General features: G+C 42.2%; 1 protein-coding gene across 2 annotated transcripts in view; it reads left to right on the forward strand.

Annotated features, from left to right (window-relative positions):
- NAB1 (NGFI-A binding protein 1) overlaps positions 1 to 18688 on the forward strand; it is a 140694-nt gene that overhangs the window by 78945 nt on the left and 43061 nt on the right. The window contains exon 5 of one of the 2 annotated variants that reach the window (XM_086955377.1): positions 1842 to 2027. In XM_086955377.1, the coding sequence (XP_086811503.1) occupies positions 1842 to 2027 (186 nt within the window). The remainder of the gene's footprint in view (positions 1 to 1841; positions 2028 to 18688) is intronic. The other variant, XM_086955379.1, reaches the window with a different exon arrangement.

The raw sequence follows: 18688 nt of genomic DNA on the forward strand, positions 1-18688 counted from the left end.
CACAACTTTGGCACACCAGCTGCACGTGTCCGCTGTGCATCTGGGAGGTCATGTGCGTTTTATGGTAAAATCCCTCCCCAAGCTACACCCCTGCCGACAGTCCCACCGGGATCCGGGACTCCCACCAAGATGGGTCCTTCCCTCCACTCAATCGGCACTAGAAGCTGCGGTGGACCGGGGTAGGGAGGCACACCTTCTCAGGGTAAGTAAGGACCAAAGTGAAAGTGCGTTAGATAAAAAAAACAGGTCGTATTTGAAACATTAATAGTCGCATTAAAACGTTATTCAGCAGCGCAACAGTGTCGTCAGCAACAGTGAAAGAAATGAGAGCAAGCTCGCAAACTGCCACAGTGACACAAACGGGTTTAGTATGTACTGCCACCACCTGCTCTAGCCGCAGCGCGCCCAGGACATCCTGCCGCATGCATAAGCCACCAGGCCTATCTGCATATGCAGCAGAATGTCTGAGTTGCCCCTAAATGTGCCCGAAAGGTCTGGTAGGGTTCAGGTCCCCTGAATAAGAATTATTAACCTGTTTTCCAGATGAGAGGGCTTTTGCTCACCTCTACCTTGCAACTCCCACAGTAAAGGAGTGGTTGTCACTATCTGTGGTCTTTTAGTAGACATGATGCCTTTATGCAGATCCTTGCCTGCTAAAGCGCTCAGTGTTCTTTGTACTGAATCATGTTGATGAGAAAGTTCTCTCCCTCTGATTCTCTATATCAGTCACTCCCATCCTTGGGACTGTTACTGGTTTTCGCCACCACAGGTTGCACCACTCTGAGTTCCATCCTATAGGGACAGTGAACTGTGTCGTGGCCAAATGCCTTAAAAGGGGAGCATGAGGACCAAGGAGCCACTTAAGGGAGACACAACAGCATTCAAATGGAACAAGCAATAGCTGGAGTCAAGTGACAGGCAGCAGCATGCAGACCAGATTCTGCCCAAAAGAGTCGCTCCACAGGATCCGTGTAACATGAACCTTGCACGCGAAAGCACAGGCACTGGCAACAAAAACATGAGCTAGATTGCACCTTAGGAACGGACTTTCAATAAAGTCTCTTTCCAAGTGTGCATAACATCCAGGTGCTCTTTTATGCTGTTTTATGCTGGTGTAAAATGCTATGTGCAGTGCATCAGCATCCTCAGTGGAAGTCAAGAAGTGGCAATAACAGGGCAGGTGAATGTTGCTGTTGCTTGTGCTTTACCAACATGCTCAGGGGCGTTGTGTGGATGGAGGGTTTACTGACGTGAGTTCCAAGGCCTATTAAGCCAGAGAGCCCAGGTCTCTCAAACAATGTAACCATGTAACTAGTATTTTCACAAGTAATCAAAGCAGTTGCTTGAAAGGCAAGCACCCTAGAGCACCTGCCTTGAGGACAGGACCATCACACTCCCTCTTGTAGCATTTTAGCCGCATGTAAGTGTACATGATGTGAATGGGGCAATGTATTTTCAAAACAAACTTAAAAAAGTCTAACTTTTAACAATGGAAAGTTCCCCACTGACCATCCTGAAATAATTCTGCATCGCTTGGCTTCTTGGCCAGTATTGAGGAATGATGTTCTTATGTAAGTCCAAGGAAGAGAAAAGAGCAGTGACGTTGGAGGTAACCATTGATACTCTATATTCGGATTTCTTTTGGGTTTTCAAAACACTTGTTTTTAACATCAGTGATCTTATAGCTGACTATGTTTATCCTAATCATAATGCCCAATTGCAAGGACATTTATATTAAATAGACATAATTTCTCGATTAATTAGGGAAACTATTAAAAGTCATGAAATAAATCTTCTCGGATAAATCAGGTTCTAAAATAATGCATTATTTTCATTTTCAGCAAAGATATATTGAATCTGATGCTAATCTGTTGCATTGTCTCAGCTGGTATTCTTTTGATAAACAGGATGGATTTTCCGATTACCAAGAGGCACTGCAGGCATTTCAGCAGCGACACGAAGTGCTTCGGGAGCAACTTGCACTGGCAAAGGCGAAAGGGGAGGATCTTGCAGCTCATAATTATCAGGTAAAAGAAGAAAATTTGAAAAGATTTACAGTATATATTTAAAGACACTGACACATGTTTGCACAATTAAGTAGTTTGTTTAATACAGGCTCTGTTTTTGCGACTGTTCAGTTTCCGTGCTACAAAAGATACATTTCTCTGCCCTGAAACTTACTCGAACTAGGCCTAATTCACAGAATATTTTATTCACATGCATGTAATGCATACACTCCTAACTTAAAAAATGTAATGTTTTTTAACGGCAATGAATAAAATCCCCAGCACATAGTTAAACAATGCACGTATTCTTCATGAAAGTTATGCGATTATAGCTTTAAATAGAGTGTGCTGAGGATGTTGTACATTTTAAGGACACATCGCTGACATTCTAGTTGTTTGACATTAGGGTGTAGTTAAACCCCGATGGATCCATTAGTTGTCTAATCGTGTGAGGCTCATGGTGAGGAAAAATACAGCCTGAATTCAGTTAGAAGGTTTTATAACCTTTGCACTTAAATTGATATCCCACAACAAATGATCTGCAGAGGGCAAGGATTGGGAACTTTGTGATTGTGGTTTACGTTAAATCCTCTGTCCGAAATTATATGTAGAAATGTATGCAAATGTGAGTCCCCTTTCCTCACACAGTTATATAAAGATGATTGTAGAATGATAATACCCAAAAAAATTCCATAACTGATAGAGACATCTAGCCGCAGATTCCTTACCTTTGAATTTCCCCATGCATCAGACTGGATCTGGAAGATTTTTCATGAGCAGTATCCCCATGGATCCGGTCAGGGATCTGGGCTGGCACCGGTCATGCAATTATGACCTTCACAGTCCCATTTTGATCCCTGAGGACACGGAGCCGAAACTGCGTCGACCGATGCCGAATCCAGCGGCGACAGGACCCCTGCATCCTAGATCAGAGCCTGAGCCTGAGCCTTATTCTGAAAGGCTAGGCCACAGGGAGGAGTGGGGGGTCACTGGACATTTTAGAATAGCAGTATGAGCAGGATATGGACTGGTGTGAGAAACTGTCTTATGCCAGCGGACTGGACACGTCTCCAGATACCGCCATGTTTTCTTCCACTATAGTGGCAACGGATTAGGGAGCTACATATGCAATGGTGGTCTGGTGGGCAGCTGAAGTCCTCGACCTTCAGTTTCCCTCGCTGGCAGTCAAGACTAACATCTTGACAGAAGTGTTGCGATCAGGAGTCTCCTCCTCTGAACCTCTCCTCCTGTTTATTGTAGCCTCACTGATGTCCTTCTGGGGACCTGGTCCAAACCTAGCACAGGGGCCCCTGTTAATAGGGCGATTGCCTGCCGCCACCGCCCGGCTCGAAGGAACTCAAATTTCTCCACCCAACACCCTACCCTGAAAAGCTTGGTGGTCCAAGCCTCTACTTCTCATCGCACCACTCTGCTGGACAAGGAATCCAAGAGGCTGCACAGCTCGGGAAAGAAAATATTTTCTTCCGCCAACCTTGCATTGCCGTTAGTGAACACTGCATGCTTATTGGGCTGCTTTTCCCACACGCTGTGGGAAACGGTTGTGCAGGTGCTGCCACAGGTCCTGGAGGAAGCCCGGGCTATTAACTCTCAAGCAGTTACAGACAGGAGAAATGCAGCAAAGTTCTCTATACGCTGTGGCTTGGACACGACCGACAAGCTGGGCAGAGCGGTTTAATTGACCTTGGCCCCCTGATGCCATGCCTGGCTGAGAACAACTGGGTTCTCGGGGGATGTCCAGGCTTCCCTCATGGGCATGCCCTTCGCTGGCACCCGTCTGTTTGGAGACACATTATAATTGGCTCTGGATCGCTTTATGGATTAGTGGGCTGCAGTCAAGTCATTGGGCCTATCAGCTGCCCCACGTCCCCAGTCTGCTGTCCGCTTCTTTTGTGGCCACAGAAGGGGCTTTCAACTATGGCAATCTTATCCCAGCCACCGAGCCATGCAAGCTTCCCAGCTTGTGCGTGGATTAGGACACAGTTCCTACAGGCCTCATGGGTCGGGTAACCAGGGGTCTGGTCCAACCACCACCCTCCCAACAGCTACAGCCTCCAAACCTTTCTAAACTTTCCCTTTTAGATCATGGGCATCTAAGTTTTGGAACGACCCGCCATCATCTCCACTACCGGCAGTCCATAACATCGGAGAGGTGGGTTCTGCAGATCGTCGGAAGGGGCTACTCCCTTCCCTTAGAGACCTTTCTCCATGCCTCCATTTTATGGCCAGCTGATGGAGAACCATCTATCACTGCTGCAGGAGGAAGTCATGGCTCTCTTGGCCAAGGGAGCAATTCAGAAGGTTCCGGTGCAAGAGGTAATCCTATTCCCGGTACTTTCTGGTCCTGAAAAAGGACAAGTGCCTTTGTCCTATCCAATATCTCTGAGCACTCAACTACTTTTTCAAAAAGGAGAGATTCAATATGCTTACATTGGCTCAGGTCTTGTCTGCTCTGGACGAAGGAGACTGCATGGTAGCGTTGGACATGTAGGACACCTATTTTCACATCCACGTCCTGCCTGCCCATCAGCGTTACCTGTGGTTTACGATAGGCCAGGAGCATTGTCAGTTCACTGTGCCCCCTTTTTGCCTTACCAGTGCCCTTCGGGTGTTCACCAGGGTAATGGCCGCAGCTCATCTGCGCAGATCAGGGGTGCTCGGCTTCCCTTATCTCGACGACTGGTTGATGAAGGCAGTCTCGCCCCAGGTTGTCCTCTTCTAACTCCAGGCTACGGCAGACCTCCTGCATTCACTGGGGTTCACTATCAGGATGTCAATGTGACACCAGACTCCCTCTCAGGTGATCCCTTTCATTGGAGCTGTTATGGACACAGTGCATTTTCGGGCTTATCCTTCCGAGCAGCAAGTCCAGGATATCCAGGCTATGATGCCGATGTTTCAGCCTATATACTGGATTTTGGTGAGACTGACTCTGAGGCTGCTGGGTCTCATGGCCTCTTGCATCCTGCTAGTGACACATGTCAGCTGGCATTTGCAGGCTCTGCAGTGGACCTGAAGTTCCAGTGGGCGCAGCATCAGGGAAATCTCTCCGACATGGTCCAGATCTGGGAGGAAACTGCAAAGGACTTGCAGTGGTGGCAAATGACCCGCAATTGGATCGGAAGCAGACCCCTCTCCCTTCCCAAACCAGATGCCAGAGTAGTGACAGATGCGTCACTCCTGGGATGGGGTGGCCATCTGGGAGAACTGGAGATCAGAGGACGCTGGTCTCCGGTGGAATCAGGATTCCACATCAACCTATTGGAGCTCCGAGTGATCTGATAAGCATTGAAGGCCTGTTTACCCTCCATCAAGGGAAGGCTGGTACATGTGTTCAAGGACAACATCATTGCCATGAAATACTGCAACAAACAGGGCACAGTGGGGTCGTGGACCCTTTGTCAAGAGGCCCTGCATCTCTGGACATGGCTGGAACAGCAGGGCATTTCAGCGCCTAGACACCTCTGGATTTTAGTGCGCTATATAAATATATCCATAAATAAATAAATAAATAAAATTCTCTGGTCGTTCAGCACTGAACAGGTTCCCTGAACGCCATGGTGGACAAACTCAGCTGTTGATGCCTAGCTGATCATGAATGGTTTCTCCAGCAGAGGTATCGAAAGACCTTATGCAACAGTGGGGAGAGCGAGTTTCGAATGTGCCTCTCGCTTAGAGACGCTTTTCATCTTGAGTGGAGCTCAGGCCCCTGTACACCTTTCTGCCCATACCACTCCTGTCCATAGTATTCAAGAAGATCAGGAATGATTGGACCCAAATCATCCTTGTGGGCTCTGGACTAGGCATGGAGAGTCTGGTATCCCGAGCTTCTGAACATGAGCATCGATCTTCCGATCAGGCTGCCCCTTCAGGAGGATATTCTGTTGCAGCAGCAGGGGAGGGTATTCTACCTGGACCTACCAACTTTTCACCTTCTTGCATGAAGATTGAGCAGCATCAGTGTTTGGCTTTTAACCTTCCTCCCAAAGTCTGTGATGTTACTCTGGCAGCCAGGTGTCCCTCTTCCAAGACAGTATGCTGATGGAAAAAGTTTGTATTATATTGTACAGAATAAACCCTCTTTCTGTCCCCCTTTCAGATATTGTACTTTTAATGTCGACCCTTGCCCAACAGGGCTTTGCTCTAGGCACTCTGAACTGGTATCTTTCTGCCTTGTTTGCCTTCTTGTGGCTCCCTGACCAACCCTTCCTATTTAAATCTCTAGTTTTACAGAGTTCCCTGAGCACAAAAGTATAAGAGTGTATCTGTTAAATTTACAGATGATGTCAATTCAAACAATGAAAGTCCATATCCATGTATCCAAGTTTGCAAAAAAAGTCCTTATTTTATTTCTCTTCCAGATGTTCACGAAGACTTGTCGATACAGCAGTACAGTCCTGATATTTTATACAACAGCCAAACGCCAACACGTGTTTCGTCAAGGGGCATCACCCAATGACTTCCTCAGGGCTGAAACAACAAATTATACCCTATTGTGAATCCCAATAATTGGAAACACCAGTTTAGAATACCAAAACCACCACCAAAACATAACACCTAAGTGAACCATTCCAAGGAAAAACCTACTGCCAATAGGAAAGCCATCCTATAAATAAAAAAGACAAAGGGAAAAGGAGAAGAATAAAGCAAAAACATGCCAAGAAAATGAAATAAGTACCAAGCTGTAACCATCTGATAAACCATGTGATATAAGTAAGAACATGCTCATAGAATCAAAGAAGAAAAGTAAAGACACAGGGTGAAGAACCTTAAGGAGAAGATCTAGTCAGCGCAGTAGCGCTGTCCAGTTAGTGTAGTGCAAAACACACTAAGTGCATGTCAGTAACATCAATAGGATATCTATAAGTGAACAAAGACCTAATAGTTGATTGTTAACTCAGGCCTGAAACTCACCAAACAATGATATCACTTGCAGATGTGAGAGCGGTTGAATATCAGGAATTTCTATAGAGCAATCCACTGTGAAATATAATGTAAAAATCACAGAATATTTAGGAGCTAAGTTAAATTTAAGGCCATTGAAAATTAACAACATTTTTTAAAAGGATTAGCCTCATTGGGTAAAACAAAAATTCTCTTACCCTTAGGGTGGACACGTAATTTTATTCCTCACTAGTGTCTTTAGGGGTCTATCAGTCTCTTTGTAAAAAAAGCTAGGCAGAATTAGCCTGTATATCTTGAGACCATCAGGTATGTCTGAAATAAAATATCAGGCAAGATATTTTTTACCATTGGAGACAACAATTTTAAATCCTTATGACACTATAGGTGTCGATTATAAGTTTAAAAACGCTTAACAAATAATGGTGCCAGTGCCATATTATCACGCTATGCCAGAATAAAACAAAGTTTTATATTATAAAATCAGTTGGGTGTGTACGACATCATCCAAGCCCAAAGATCTAAGCGACCGACATGCAAGTCCCCTCACACGCAGCCAAAAGAAGCAATCTGACTGCTGCCCAGCATTATAAGGGATCCCCTCGGTGTGCGCCGAACATTTAAACACACAAAATGCGAAAGCCCGATCCGTCCACTCCCCTCCCCACAACAGGAGAGAGCACCACGATAAATCACCGTCACAGCGGCCACACGCAGCCGCTCCCGTTGTACAGGTGCATATTAGACTCACCGCGAGCTCCTGTGTGTGAACTGTGTCATTAGGACGGCGTGTTGCATCCGCGCCATCTTGGTTAGGGGCTAAATACTCACACTAGGGCATAGATGTCGAGGAAGGACTCGACAAGATCCCCATTCACCCCCAATAATGCCGAAAAAGCGGCCGGTAATGTACACGGCCATCAAAATTATATATTAAAAAGGAAGCATATTGTATTTATGGTACTAAATATGTCGTTGTGCGAAAATTACGCAAAAGAAGTTATTAGATCGTAAATTCGATCATAGGTGGTATAAAATATGTCATACACTAGTACATATGTACCGGCACCATTATAGGATAATATTAATAACGGTAATACGTAAAAAATTAAGTTTATAAAAAACCAAAATATTATTCGTTATTATGTAAAAGGCCAGCTTTAAAGCTTCATTGGTACTGCTGTGTTCCCAGCAGAGGGCTGTATATGAGTAATATCTACACTCAAAAAGAGGATTACATTAAGGCAGTCTTGGTCAAAGAGGATAATTTAAAAGAGAATGGAAACAGAAAGAAAAAGGGGGGGGACAGCAATTAGGCAGCCCAAGTGAAAAAGGAGAAAGAGAGGAAGGAAATTTAACAACATAGCTGTTTGACAGATGTAATCAGATTAACAAAATCAGCTTGACATTCTTCATATGAGTATATATGTGAATACATGAGTTGATTTTACACATACGCAACAATGTAAATCATCATATACACATTAGAGGTAAACCTGAGATCACCTGTACCATATAGAAAGCAGTACTGGGAAGAACCATATAAAATACATCACCTCATGAAGTTTGTTATAACAGTTAGCACTGAGGAGAAATATAGTTAGATCACATTATCTTCCCAAAAAGTATTGCAATTCTGAATCAATATTGATTCCCTGTTCAAACGCACGCAATTTAAGTATCCAACGTGCTTCACATTGACGTAGACGTAATTCTCTATTGCCACCTCTGACATCAATTGGTATACTTTCAATGCCATAAAAGGAAAATGATTTACTGGTTCCCTGGCTAGGGCATTCACATGCATGGATAGCTAGCGGATATCGCCCATCGATATTCTTTAAAGCTCTAAAATGTTCTGCAATACGTTCTCGAAGACATCTAATTGTACTGCCTACATAGATCTTGGAACACTTACACTTGATAATATATACAACATATTTAGTGCCACAATCAATATGTTGATGGATTTTAAAGTTGGTGAGTTATTGTGTTGGAATTCCTTAATACCTTGTTCCGCTAGTCTACACATGCTGCACCGGCCACATTTGAAAGAGCCACAGTTCAAGTCATTCAACCAATTCCGACCCCTACCTGTATTAGTCGGATAGCTTGGACTGATTATACCCTTAAGTGTGGTACCCCTGCGGTATGTAATGCAGGGTTGTTTAGAGATATATTGGCTGATTCCCTGATCTGATGTTAACAGATGCCAGTGTTTCTTTAGAATATTGTATATTCTATGGGACCATGGATGAGAATTGGTCACCATACGTATAGGCTGTATTTTGTCATTAATTCTTATTTTAGGTTTCAATGTGTTCAGTCTCTTAAGTTTAAATGATCTTTCCTTAGCTTTTTTGATGGTTTCGTGATCATAACCCCTAGCTAGGAATCTTGATTCCATATCCTGTGTACATAACAAAAAGTCTTCATCCTTACTGCAATTTCTGCGTGCTCTATATAGCTCCCCATAGGGTATTGCTTGTTTCTGCGCCTTCGGGTGAGCACTGGTGGCAAAAAGTGTCGAGTTACATGAAGTACTTTTTCTGTATAATACACTGTTGATTTTCCCTTCCTCAACAAACAGCTCAACATCAAGAAATATAATTCTTTCTTTGCTTGATGACATAGTAAATGACATATTGTAATCATTATTGTTCATGTGCTTAAAGAAGCTCAACAAATCTTCATCCGAACCTGTCCAAATTATAAAGCAATCATCAATATATCTACCAAAGTAAACGATGAATTCATGCCACCTTGATCCAGAGGGCCCCCAAATATGCTCAGCCTCAAAGCCGCCCATAAAAAGGCAGGCTAGTGACGGAGCAAACTTGGATCCCATCGCCACACCACATTGTTGGCGATACCAATCTTTACCAAATAAGAAAACATTATGTTTGAGAATTAGATTAGACATTGACAATAACATATTTGAATGATCCAGTAATTCAGCCGGTCTTTTATATAGAAACTTTTTCAACATTTCCAACCCTTGTTCATGCTGTATATTCGTATATAACGAAGTGACATCTAGTGTAACCAATGTCATTGAAGGGTCCCAGATCACATCAGAAAGAATATTGAGAATGTGCTTCGTGTCCCTGATATAGGAGGCCAGATTTACCACAAAGGGTTGCAGGTAGATGTCTACAAACTCTGCAATCCTTTCCATAGGGCCCCCTATAGCAGACACAATGGGCCTGCCCGGTGGTCTCTCCAGATCCTTATGCACTTTTGGTAAAGTGTAAATACAAGGATAGCGAGGTTTGTCAATTTTTAAGTAAGCATATTCATCATCATTGAGTAGACCACCAGTGTGCCAAGATTTCAGTTCATTGTTAACAATTCGTGTTATCTCAAAGATTGGATTATTGGAGAGCTTTGAATAGTTAACAGTGTTGGAAAGTTGATTCAAAATTTCTGCCTCGTATATTGATTTTTTCATTACAACAATATTTCCGCCCTTGTCGGCTTCACGTACAATAATGTTATCATTAGTTTTAAGTTGTTTCAAAGCAAACTGTTCTCCCTTGGTGAGATTATGGAAATGTGTATTATTTTTACTCTGTTTCCTTATTGACACTTCACATTTATCCAGTTCATTGATGACAATACGATTAAAGACCTCAATATTATTACCAACAGGTAATTGGGGAGACCACCTAGATTTTGGTTTTAAGCCACTGTCTTCACTGGCATCTGAACAGACTTCCAAATCATCAAGAACCTGGTGCAGGGTTAGAGGATCGTGTTCATTTTCTGTGATGGACAGCAGTAACATAGTGTCATGAATATCTTGGATAGATTGATTGCCCACAATGGTTTGCTTAGTTACTCTTTATTTAATCACAGAGTTGGAGGAAAAATGCTTTTTTAATTTTAGATTACGGATGAACTTATACAAGTCAATTTTGATATTAGACATATCCAGTACCGGAGTAGGGCAAAAACTGAGACCTTTGCTCAATACAGATAACATATCCTCAGACAGTATTTCATCAGATAAATTAATCACATGAATACCCAGATCTTTAGAGATTACTCGCGTTTGCCCTTGTTCCAAGAGCGGGTGTGCATTCCTTCCCTCACTCTTGGACCTGCCTCTCCCTCTGCACCCTCTTTTTGTCTTGGACGCTCCTCCCTTGGTTTGGTAACGGGCTCTTTGTTGCCCATTCTGATTCTTGTTATTTCTCGTAAAAAATTATTACCTGGGCTACCTCCTGCTGCTCCCCCTCCTATTCCACCATCTCCCAAACTGGACACCGTACTGGTGGATGTTGAGCTACGTTCACTCATAATAGAGGTTTTGCTAGCTGTTCTCTGTAAATCTTGTTTCACCAAATGGTCAAACCGTTTGGCAAAGGTGAATATCCTTCCGCTACAGTAATCCTTCTCATCTCTTTTTAATTTGTGTGCTTTTCTAGCTTTGATATCCTCCTCATATTTTGTCAGTATATCCTCTAGTATGGTATAGTTCTTTTTGCTGACTTCTTCCATATTTAAATCTTTGATTTCTTTCTCAAGTCTATCCACCTCCTCAACTGCCTTTAGGACCTTTCTGTCAGCATTCTCAATTAGAATGTTCATTAACCTCATTGAGTTCCCAGTTAATTCCTTTTCCCAAATTAACAGTAAATCTTCCTCCAAGTCATCGTAGGTGGGGAATATCTGCGAGCGAAGCCCCCTAGGGATACGCTCTAATCTTTGATATTCCTTTAGTGTGGCCCCATCCCACCACTTGGAGATTTCAGTCTTCCTTAGTTTTTCCAAACGAATAAACTTAGCTTTCATTCCTTCATTGAGTTTAATGTTCCCTGGATTAACTGCCCTGTTAATGGGGACTCCTGCATTTAGGTTTTTAAACAAGTCTTCTGATACCTTTCCTCTTTCTTGTCTGGAACATATTATATTAGTAAGTTACACACCAGTGCATAAGGATCTGGAGATACCACCGGGCAGGCCCATTGTGTCTGGTATAGGGGGCCCTATGGAAAGGATTGCAGAGTTTGTAGACATCTACCTGCAACCCTTTGTGGTAAATCTGGCCTCCTATATCAGGGACACGAAGCACATTTTCAATATTCTTTCTGATGTGATCTGGGACCCTTCAATGACATTGGTTACACTAGATGTCACTTCGTTATATACGAATATACAGCATGAACAAGGGTTGGAAATGTTGAAAAAGTTTCTATATAAAAGACCGGCTGAATTACTGGATCATTCAAATATGTTATTGTCAATGTCTAATCTAATTCTCAAACATAATGTTTTCTTATTTGGTAAAGATTGGTATCGCCAACAATGTGGTGTGGCGATGGGATCCAAGTTTGCTCCGTCACTAGCCTGCCTTTTTATGGGCGGCTTTGAGGCTGAGCATATTTGGGGGCCCTCTGGATCAAGGTGGCATGAATTCATCGTTTACTTTGGTAGATATATTGATGATTGCTTTATAATTTGGACAGGTTCGGATGAAGATTTGTTGAGCTTCTTTAAGCACATGAACAATAATGATTACAATATGTCATTTACTATGTCATCAAGCAAAGAAAGAATTATATTTCTTGATGTTGAGCTGTTTGTTGAGGAAGGGAAAATCAACAGTGTATTATACAGAAAAAGTACTTCATGTAACTCGACACTTTTTGCCACCAGTGCTCACCCGAAGGCGCAGAAACAAGCAATACCCTATGGGGAGCTATATAGAGCACGCAGAAATTGCAGTAAGGATGAAGACTTTTTGTTATGTACACAGGATATGGAATTAAGATTCCTAGCTAGGGGTTATGATCACAAAACCATCAAAAAAGCTAAGGAAAGATCATTTAAACTTAAGAGACTGAACACATTGAAACCTAAAATAAGAACTAATGACAAAATACAGCCTATACGTATGGTGACCAATTCTCATCCATGGTCCCATAGAATATACAATATTCTAAAGAAACACTGGCATCTGTTAACATCAGATCAGGGAATCAGCCAATATATCTCTAAACAACCCTGCATTACATACCGCAGGGGTACCACACTTAGGGGTATAATCAGTCCAAGCTATCCGACTAATACAGGTAGGGGTCGGAATTGGTTGAATGACTTGAACTGTGGCTCTTTCAAATGTGGCCGGTGCAGCATGTGTAGACTAGCGAAACAAGGTATTAAGGAATTCCAACACAATAACTCACCAACCTTTAAAATCCATCAACATATTGATTGTGGCACTAAATATGTTGAATATATTATCAAGTGTAAGTGTTCCAAGATCTATGTAGGCAGTACAATTAGATGTCTTCGAGAACGTATTGCAGAACATTTTAGAGCTTTAAAGAATATCGATGGGCGATATCCGCTAGCTATCCATGCATGTGAATGCCCTAGCCAGGGAACCAGTAAATCATTTTCCTTTTATGGCATTGAAAGTATACCAATTGATGTCAGAGGTGGCAATAGAGAATTACGTCTACGTCAATGTGAAGCACGTTGGATACTTAAATTACGTGCGTTTGAACAGGGAATCAATATTGATTCAGAATTGCAATACTTTTTGGGAAGATAATGTGATCTAACTATATTTCTCCTCAGTGCTAACTGTTATAACAAACTTCATGAGGTGATGTATTTTGTATGGTTCTTCCCAGTACTGCTTTCTATATGGTACAGGTGATCTCAGGTTTACCTCTAATGTGTATATGATGATTTACATTGTTGCGTATGTGTAAAATCAACTCATGTATTCACATATATACTCATATGAAGAATGTCAAGCTGATTTTGTTAATCTGATTACATCTGTCAAACAGCTATGTTGTTAAATTTCCTTCCTCTCTTTCTCCTTTTTCACTTGGGCTGCTTAATTGCTGCCCCCCCCCCTTTTTCTTTCTGTTTCCATTCTCTTTTAAATTATCCTCTTTGACCAAGACTGCCTTAATGTAATCCTCTTTTTGAGTGTAGATATTACTCATATACAGCCCTCTGCTGGGAACACAGCAGTACCAATGAAGCTTTGAAGCTGGCCTTTTACATAATAACGAATAATATTTTGGGTTTTTATAAACTTAATTTTTTACGTATTACCGTTATTAATATTATCCTATAATGGTGCCGGTACATATGTACTAGTGTATGACATATTTTATACCACCTATGATCGAATTTACGATCTTATAACTTCTTTTGCGTAATTTTCGCACAACGACATATTTAGTACCATAAATACAATATGCTTCCTTTTTAATATATAATTTTGATGGCCGTGTACATTACCGGCCGCTTTTTCGGCATTATTGGGGGTGAATGGGGATGTTGTCGAGTCCTTCCTCGACATCTATGCCCTAGTGTGAGTATTTAGCCCCTAACCAAGATGGCGCGGATGCAACACGCCGTCCTAATGACACAGTTCACACACGGGAGCTCGCGGTGAGTCTAATATGCACCTGTACAACGGGAGCGGCTGCGTGTGGCCGCTGTGACGGTGATTTATCGTGGTGCTCTCTCCTGTTGTGGGGAGGGGACTGGACGGATCGGGCTTTCGCATTTTGTGTGTTTAAATGTTCGGCGCACACCGAGGGGATCCCTTATAATGCTGGGCAGCAGTCAGATTGCTTCTTTTGGCTGCGTGTGACGGGACTTGCATGTCGGTCGCTTAGATCTTTGGGCTTGGATGATGTCGTACACACCCAGCTGATTTTATAATATAAAACTTTGTTTTATTCTGGCATAGCGTGATAATATGGCACTGGCACCATTATTTGTTAAGCGTTTTTAAACTTATAATCGACACCTATAGTGTCATAAGGATTTAAAATTGTTGTCTCCAATGGTAAAAAATATCTTGCCTGATATTTTATTTCAGACATACCTGATGGTCTCAAGATATACAGGCTAATTCTGCCTAGCGTTTTTTACAAAGAGACTGATAGACCCCTAAAGACACTAGTGAGGAATAAAATTACGTGTCCACCCTAAGGGTAAGAGAATTTTTGTTTTACCCAATGAGGCTAATCCTTTTAAAAAATGTTGTTAATTTTCAATGGCCTTAAATTTAACTTAGCTCCTAAATATTCTGTGATTTTTACATTATATTTCACAGTGGATTGCTCTATAGAAATTCCTGATATTCAACCGCTCTCACATCTGCACGTGATATCATTGTTTGGTGAGTTTCAGGCCTGAGTTAACAATCAACTATTAGGTCTTTGTTCACTTATAGATATCCTATTGATGTTACTGACATGCACTTAGTGTGTTTTGCACTACACTAACTGGACAGCGCTACTGCGCTGACTAGATCTTCTCCTTAACCGCATCGCTGCTGCGGTGATTTTTGCGCTGTGCTGCAAATTGCAATTTTGCTGGCACTATGACGAGCTCAGCTCGTCATCAGCACACCACACCCGTGGGTGATGACGAGCTGAGCTCGTCATCAGCAGCGAAAGGGTTAAGGTTCTTCACCCTGTGTCTTTACTTTTCTTCTTTGATTCTATGAGCATGTTCTTACTTATATCACATGGTTTATCAGATGGTTACAGCTTGGTACTTATTTCATTTTCTTGGCATGTTTTTGCTTTATTCTTCTCCTTTTCCCTTTGTCTTTTTTATTTATAGGATGGCTTTCCTATTGGCAGTAGGTTTTTCCTTGGAATGGTTCACTTAGGTGTTATGTTTTGGTGGTGGTTTTGGTATTCTAAACTGGTGTTCCCAATTATTGGGATTCACAATAGGGTATAATTTGTTGTTTCAGCCCTGAGGAAGTCATTGGGTGATGCCCCGTGACGAAACACGTGTTGGCGTTTGGCTGTTGTATAAAATATCAGGACTGTACTGCTGTATCGACAAGTCTTCGTGAACATCTGGAAGAGAAATAAAATAAGGACTTTTTTTGCAAACTTGGATACATGGATATGGACTTTCATTGTTTGAATTGACATCATCTGTAAATTTAACAGATACACTCTTATACTTTTGTGCTCAGGGAACTCTGTAAAACTTGTTATTGTGACAATAATTACGTTTGTAAATTACTGTCTCTTGACAGCGGTGGGTGGTAGCTGTCTGTGGTTCCCTTGATGCCCCACTTTTGAGATAACAAGCTGTAAACATATTGCTACATAGGCTATGCGCTGTTAAGACCTCACTACCCATCATCCGAAGTGTGTTCTATTTAAATCTCTGACTGTAAATAGATTTCACAAAGGTAGTATACATATGTTCACACCTAACCTTTTCATTATGCCTCAGTGAGATCTTAATCTGGTTCTCACTTTTCTTATGTGTGATCCCTTCGAGCCATTATAAAATTGTCCTGTCAGGCTATTCAACATGAAAACTGCATTTCTTGTGGTGATTAACTCTGATCTGCAGGCTTTATCAACCAAGCCTCCCTTCCTATCAGTTTTTCCTGACAAACTAGTGCTTTGCACTAGGGTCTCTTTCCTGCAAAAAGTGGTAACACCATTTCATGTGGGTCAAACAGTCAACTTGTCCACTTAATACACTCCTCCACATTCCTCTAAAGAAGAGAAGAGACTCCGCCGTCTGGACCCAGAAAGAGGGTTGTCATTTTATCTTGACCGCACAAGAGAGTTCAGGTAGATGACCAACTCTTGGGGGTATATTGGTCTGAAGAAAGATCAGGCAGTACAGAAACGGACCATCTCTCGATGTGTTGTTCTCTGCATCAAGAGCTGCAACACACTGGCAAAGAAGCAGCAGCCTGAAGGCTTAAGAGCTCATTCAACCAGAGCTAAGGCTGCGACACAGCGTTAGTCTGTGGACTTCCAGTCCTGGACATTTGTCAGGCAGCAACGATGGCATACCTGCACACTTTTATCAAGCATTACTGCCTGGACAGTCGGGTCCGCAGGGAAGGAGACTTTCCCCGTTCGGTCCTGCTGGACTTCTTAGACTAAATTTGTCCACAGACCCACCTCCGGGGGATGGTATTGCTTCGGTATCTATTCAAAGGTAAGGAATCTGCAGCTAGATATCTTTATCAGATGAACAAGTAAGTTACCTTCGGTAATGTCTTACCTGGCAGAGACAATTTCTAGCTGCAGATTCCTTACTGACCCACCCATCCTCCCAGCTCTGTGAACAGATTTCTAGGGTCAGGGCTTATCCCTTTCAGGACCCTAGTTTAGACACACAACTGTCAGTACACTTCATGGCTCCGTGCTTCTGCCGTGGAAAGTTGTGAAAATAACTGATGTCAGAGCACTGAGATGGCGCCTGTATGGGTGATGCAGACATCACTTCCGGCACGGACGACGATGCCACCTACCGGCATGCAGGGGTACTGCTCATGAAAACTTTCCAGAATGAAGTCTGACACTTGAGGAAGTGCATAGGTAAGAAAACTGCAGCTAGATATTGTGCCAGATGTATCAAGCATTTTTGCATTCGCAAACGGGCAGATTCTGACCGCTTGTGAATGCAAAAATTACTTTTCTGATGCCGCAAACCTAATTTCGCGATTTGATAACCTATTACCGATTTGCAAAATGGGTTTGTGATTCGGTATTAGGAAGGGGCGTGTTTAGGGCGTCCCTTCCTAATACCGAATCGCATTGGTATGTATGAATGTTTTGTGACCGCAATTGCGGTCGCAAAAGATTAGCATTTTACCATCTACTTCAAGTAGGTGTTAACCCATTTGCAATTGGAAAGGGGTCCCTAAAGGACCCCTTCCCCTTTGTGAATGTTTGTAAAACTATTTTTAAGAGCAGGTAGTGGTTCCACAGAACTACCTGCTCTTAAAAAATGTAAATAAAACTTTTCATTTTCCGTTTTGTAAAGCATCTCGTTTTCCTTTAAGGAAAACGGACTGCATTACAAAAATAAGATTGCTTTATTGAAAAGCAATCACCGACATGGTGATCTGCTAATCTCAGCAGGCCACCATCCCTGTGATTTTTGCAATTCCTAGGGGGTCGCAAATTGCAACCTACTTCATTAATATTCATGAGGTAGGTCATTTGTGACCCCCTAGGAATCGCAAAAGGTGTACTATACACCTTCATACATTGCATTTTGCTATATCCTAATTGTGAATCCTTGTGATTAACAACTAGGGAATCACAAAGTGCTATCTACATACATATAGCTAATTGTGTCCACCAGATCAGGCATTGCTGAAGGTAAGTAGCTTGATCTTAAAGAAACAGATGTGGAAGGGTAGCAACTTTAAAATACAACATGCAGGTGATAACTTCCCTTAATTGTTTTTATATTTAGAAACTGCACAGCTACATGAAGACATTCATTGAGAACGCACACTCTATAATTGTATCTCCTTTTCAATAATTCTTCACTGATTGGTTGATTTGATTGAGTGCTGCCTGGTATTCAATTGTTCTTCTGTCTTTTTCCACGGTGGTTGCCTAAAACCTCTCCTAATCAATGAAATAAAGGCTATACAGCATTGCTGCTTAATGCAAGTGTTTGTCCTAGAGCAAACATATAGAATGCTTACTGAAATTGAAAAAGGATTGTATTCTGGTTGACTCCTTTCCAGCTTACTCCTGTGACTTTATCTTCAAAATCGTTTAAAAAATAGCACTTAAAAAGTCTGTGCCTTAAACTCCTTCTAATTAGATTAGACTCAGCTAGCACCGCTGGAGATTGGGAGTGGAAAGGACAGTGACATTCTACAAAGCCAGTCCTGCCACAGAATAACTGCCAATACAGTTCTTTGTATATCAGGAACTTGCACTGCTCCGCCCATTCTGTGTAGTGTTAGTGATACTTGGAAAAGTCTT

The sequence above is a fragment of the Lissotriton vulgaris genome, chromosome 2_1, assembly GCF_964263255.1.
Source record: "Lissotriton vulgaris chromosome 2_1, aLisVul1.2, whole genome shotgun sequence".
NCBI classification, from domain to species: Eukaryota; Metazoa; Chordata; class Amphibia; order Caudata; family Salamandridae; genus Lissotriton; species Lissotriton vulgaris.